The sequence below is a fragment of the Scleropages formosus genome, chromosome 6, assembly GCF_900964775.1.
Source record: "Scleropages formosus chromosome 6, fSclFor1.1, whole genome shotgun sequence".
Lineage (NCBI taxonomy): Eukaryota > Metazoa > Chordata > Actinopteri > Osteoglossiformes > Osteoglossidae > Scleropages > Scleropages formosus.
In genome coordinates, this window is record NC_041811.1 from 18,350,943 (window position 1) to 18,356,921 (window position 5,979).

A 5,979-nucleotide genomic window follows, 5' to 3' on the forward strand; every position below is an offset into this window, starting at 1 on the left:
CTACTGGGCAAATGAATAAATTGAGTAGGCATGTAAATATTTTGTGTACAGAATTTTGTAACGTGTAACATGCAAAGAAGCAATAACTGACTGGACTTGGTCATTATTTATACAAAATTACCAGACACCACAAGATAGAAAATGGCAGCTAGCATACCACAACTAAATGAGTTCAATCAGTGTATTCTTTGAAACGCAAGTAATAAATTACATTCTTTTCATCTGCTGTATTTGTCTTTTACACCTAATGAACAATGGTGAAAGTGTGAGTGAATGGATAACAACAACGATAATGAATTCAAGATCTGAACTTAAGAATAAACAGGCTGTGACGGCAGTAGCACAGTGCCGAGTTCCATCAAGCCCTTCCTCAAATGAGCAGAGGATTTGTTCAGCAACACAATTCCCAAAGGAATTTAAAGCTACCAGGTCAAAGTCAGCAAATATTTCCAGCAGATCAAGCATTTGAACAAATAATGCCAGGTAATACAGGCAAAGAAATGTGAAAAACCCTCATTAGCACCACAAGCTTTTCAAGAGATCCTTTACTGCAGAGGATACTGTTGAGATTACGTCATCACATTAATTCGAAAGGTACACTGTTTTAATCTATCTTTGCTGTAACAGCAAAGGTGCAGAAGGACATCAGCATTTGGCAATAAAAGGAAACTGTCACCTCTTATATTTTTGGATGCAGCAGATCCCCTGTTTCATCGCATTACCTTACCAATCATCTTTCTTCTCAATAAAGCTTTTGCATCAATGAGCCTTACCCAACATAATGTAACTGGACAGGTGTGTATTCAGCAATGCTCTGTTACACCTGGTACTGAAGGGAAAACAGCCAACCGAAACCACAATTGCTCAAATAACCATTTTTCACTATTATCTTTAGAATATACAAATGCTTTTTAGTTTATTCCTTATTTTCATTAACACAAAATAGCTTCACCTATGGAACATAAGGATATAGTTAACAGTTAGCCAGCTAACTTGCTTGTATATTACATCTGTGCAAATCCTGCCTGTAAACATTTTTAAACCAAAATACACACACAAACAAACTTACAAATACTGGCAAAGACTTGGCACACAAAGCACATTACAAAAAATTCAGATTCATTTTTCTCTTTAATTATGGAAAAGAAAATTCCTTTATTGCTAGGAGTCACAGTTCCAATATTTCCATTTTCCTCAAAGCACTTCAGTATTTAAAGGACTGCTTAATATCTTTGATTACCAGAAACTTACTGCTCTCCAAATTTTAAAATTGAGGTCTCAAAACTGTATCTACTTCCTATAATGTTTCTGCATCTAATCTTCATTGAACACGAGAACCATTTACATTTTTCCCCCCCCCAATTAAAACAAAACACGCTTAGCCTGAATTATCTGATCCAGATTTGTCCCTGAAAAGGATATATGCTTCTTAAGCAGAAAAATTTAAAATTTGTCCTAAGCCCATTCCAAGTTCACCCTGAAATCATGTTAAATAACTGTGTATAATATTAAAGTAGGATGAATAACTCAGAACACTAAAACAAAAAACTCGCACCCGTATATTTTTTTTGTTTGAAACTTTTCTGAATTGTATACATGGCCGCAGACCTTTTAAAATTGTGCATACGGTGATGGTGGTAAAGATAGGCCTGTATGTTAAAAGCTTCCACACCAATCCACATTTGTCATCTAAGTTTGGAAGACAAGAGAGCAATTTATTTTCTTTTCACTCTATTTTAACTTTTTTTTTTTTTTTTACTTCTACCAATTAAATTTCTAGTAAATGCAGAAAGCTGAAGATTTGTGTGTCACTGTAAAGATGTGCCACTTTATAAATTTTTGCCTAAAGTGTAACTGCATACTTTTCATGGAAAAGTCATGAAGATTTATGAATACAGACTTAATTTAAAAAATAAAAAAAAAAAAAAAAAAGGATTTCCTGAGCTCACCATAATATTGTGTTTGGACTGGCTAGAGGAAGATTAAAGGCTATATGTCATATTTAAAAAAATGACTAATTTTAAAATTATGGTGTGAAAGAGAGGATGCAAATATACAAACCTGAGTATGCAGGCAAGACCACAGAGAACCAGATCACAACTGAAAGCATGGGTACAGGTTTCCCACAATGCAGTGCATTTCAGTCTTTTTCATGCAGCTGCCTGAAGCAGTTTTCAAATGTGGTCCTTGTTTACCATATTAGACAAGGTTGCAGGCTCAGAACCAACATCACAAATTGATCCAAATCAATTAATAGTAAGCAGTGTTAATAACTGCAGACCAGGTACATGAAAAACTGTCAAATAACCAAAGTGTGCAGTCTTATATTTCGCAAATATTTATGACTCTGTATAAAGATGAAAATATTTATCTAAAAGACAACTGATAAAGCACTTTTAATTTCTCACATGCCATTCAAAGATTAACTTAGTCTTAATCTCTGGTTTTTTATCAACAAACATTAATACAAAGATACAGCAAAAGCCCCATGACGAAATTTTTTTAAAAGCCATACATTCAAAAAACTGGAGAATAGTTAAAATTGTAAAGATAATCTAAAAACCAATGTGTCTCTGAGTTGGGGGAAGTTTTAAATACTTGAGGGAGAAGCAAAAATCCTATAATTACCCATCGAACACTGCAACAGACTACATGCACTTTTACTTAAGGTGGACAGATATGTGTAACTTCAACAGTTACAGGTGCAAAGGGGATGTCTCAATGTTCAAGCAACTCTTGTGTTTCCACAATGTTTGAGTATTACTGCTATTTTAAGTTGTTACACCAGTATCAACAGTTAAGTCAAGACCTAACTAATAAAAGAAGTGAGTACATATTCTGGGTTCTCAACTTATGAGCACAAAAACAGACAGTAGTCATAACTCCAAAATCACTTTAACCACTAAGCCAGAATCACATTATCTGAACCGCATGTCCCATACAGGGTCACGGGGAGTCAGAGCCTAACCCGGCAACACAGGGCATAAGGCTAGAGGGGGAGGGGACAAACCCAGGACAGGATCCGCCAGTCCGTCGCAAGGCACCCCAAGCAGGACTTGAACCCCAGACCCACCGGAGAGCATGACCCAGTCCAACCCATTGTGCCACCGCACCCCGTAAGCCAGAATCAATGAAAGCTCAATAATAGACATCTATCCACATATCAACAGGTTATGTTCTGTAGTCCGCTGTGTCTCAGAAGCATATGCTATAGACATTTGGGTATGTGCAACAACAACACTAAAACCTCTATAACCTTGGAGGAAAGCTCCAGAAACTACAATTCATCTATGACTCGACCTTGGGTGACCCGATACTGGAATACAGAATAGCCAAGTGCATTACAATATTATTTTCCATGATTTTCTTTAAAAAAAAAAAAAAAAAAAAAGTGATGGGCTAACTGGTTAAATAAAACCCTAATTGTTTAAAAATCACTAAATGTTGAACATTATTTTTAAAACACTCAACTTTCAATACGTAACATTAAAATGTATTCAGTCTCTTCCCTTTAAAACCACATTAATTCTTTCACCTGCTGCTAAGATATTGAAGATAGTGATTTTAAATTATTTTATTTCAATGTTTTAAGTGATTTCTATGCATACAACTAAATGCATGACAAATTATTAGAATACGTGCAAAAACTGTATTTACATAACATTGCTATCAGTCAAAATTATTTAAAAACATGGATGACATTAAAATTTCCAGTCAATCACATGACCAGATTCCCCTCCCCTCACATTAGCCTGCGCATGCAAAGGGTGAACTGCACACAATAACATAAGGCGGCATGGAAGTAAACATGTTAAACCAATCATTTTGTACTTTAAAGGTTCCTGGTTCAAATTGCATGAACAGATAGTGAGAATATGCTGTCGTATGAACCAGTAAATTATTTATTAGCTAACACTGTATGTCATCTTGGATAGAGGCAGCAGCTAAATGATTATTTTTTTAAAAAAATAAATTTCCTGAGTGTAAAAGTTGACCTCTCACATACAGGATGGAAAAAGATAAAGCACATGGAGCTTGAACCCTGTAGTTATGTGTTAGAGTTGGAGACAAGCCAGTGATCAATAACTGAAATGGAAAATAACCACGAGTGTAAAAGATTGTTTGACATTGTAACTTGAATTCAGTTAAATTGTTTGACGTCATTTCAACAACCGTTTCTTCTCTGACCGTTTTTAAGCAGCTGTAGATAGTCTAAAGACCTTGTACAGAAGTGTTCCACTATGTAGAAAAGAACTGTTAAGTTATAGATTAAGACACACCAAAAGGTTTTTCATTTTTGAAGAAAAAAAAAAAAAAAAAAAAAAAAAAAAAAATTGTAGATTTAAATTTTTTTTAATTTATAAACAAGGGAACACACTCCATTTTACACACCGAGCCAATACGTGTCGCTAAAAGACATCCATACAAATGTGGAGTGTGCGACCAACTAATTCAGCTCACTTCCATGATGCTTGCAGCAAGGAAATGGTGTTCATAAGCGCCGATAACTGTAAGGGAGCCCACAAGAGAAGGCCTCCTGTCACCATGGAGACACAAGTGGAAATAATAAACAAGGCAGCAACACTATATATTTACAAGATCAACTAGTCAACAACAGGAGGTATTCTTCTTTTTGATCATTTTACTAGTTTTTTTTTTTTTTTTTTTTATTAGCACTAAGTTAAGTTTGAGTAGTTAATTAAGCATTTGTGTTTTTGACAGAACCATACATCATGTACACAGAGAAGAACTGTATAGAGGTAAACGTAACTTAAGGACTGAACAAAACGAATTACAAACAAGGCCTCCGACTGCGTTCGTAAATTGAGGAAAAGCTGCAGTACATTTACATCTGGGGTGTAGTAGAAATCAGACACAGCGGCGTCACATCACAGGAACAAGTCACTAAAACACTGAGGTACAGAACATCACCTGCACGGCCAGGAGACATGATCTGGTTTTTAATCCTACTTTTATCTCCAACAGATGCACCACCACCAGAAATACTGAAACGAGCTGAAAACAACGCGAGAAGGGAAAGTAAAATGTAATCTTGTGGTCGGTCGGCCACGTAGGCTGTCAGACACAGAATTAGGGGGGAAGACTGGAGCGGGAACGTGACAAAAAATAAAAAAGGCAGACACAAAAGTAGGACTGCAAAATTAATTAAAAGACACGGTTCGTGTATTCTAGCAATGTTTGCAGCGTGAAGCTGCGGCTTCGTTCTTAGTGAAGTATTTCTATGTTTGATAAAAGCACGAGTGTAAATTTTAAAGCCAGGGCGCCGGAGAGCTCTCCGAGGCCGACGCGGTTTTCACACCACACAGCGTCAGAATCGCGGCCTTCTGGAGCTCCGTCAGGCACCAGCCAGCTTGCCTTAATTTCTTTAAATGAAACACTTACCGTTTAACTATGCCGGTTTTAATTTTAATTTGCCGCAGTCGTGGATCCGCCATAGCCACCACGGTTTTTAAAAATATATGTAAAACACAAAAGAACGAACGCCGCAAGATGTCCAGAAAGAGCGCTGTCACCGACACACTTGTCCTGTGCCAGGCCTAGTTTACGTAAACTACGACGTGCCAGCAAGCAAAAAGGCGATTGGTGGAGATCATTCTCCGGATACGCTCGAGACGTAGTCGCGCGGATGACATCATCACGCACGCTGCGTGGAGAACGTGTGACATGTTACTGTATGGCTATGAGGTAGAAGAAAGGTGAAAGTAAAGTGTCTAATCCGTCCCGGTTAAATATTTATGCAGCCGGGTCTTATATTCTTTCTGTAAAACGTAAAGCGTTTTGCTGCATGCAGTGCAGAAGATGTATTTGTTATAAAGTGTAACTTTGCGATTTAGAGGCATTTTTTCAAAGTTTCCAAAAATAATTGAGTTCATTCAATGCAGTACTGTTCTCTGAGTATTGCTTCATATTTTAAATGTTGGAAAACTTGGCATTTGAGATTTTTTTGCCCAAAATATG

At 36.8% G+C, this 5,979-nt stretch overlaps 1 protein-coding gene across 1 annotated transcript in view; it reads right to left on the reverse strand.

Moving 5' to 3' along the window:
- The window catches only part of tbca (tubulin cofactor a), a 17,480-nt gene extending 11,893 nt beyond the window's left edge, over nt 1-5,587 (reverse strand). The window contains exon 1 of the mRNA XM_018736652.1: nt 5,404-5,587. Coding sequence (XP_018592168.1) covers nt 5,404-5,456 — 53 coding nt within the window. The 5' untranslated portion in view covers nt 5,457-5,587. The remainder of the gene's footprint in view (nt 1-5,403) is intronic.
- Between the last annotated feature and the right edge of the window lie 392 nt (nt 5,588-5,979).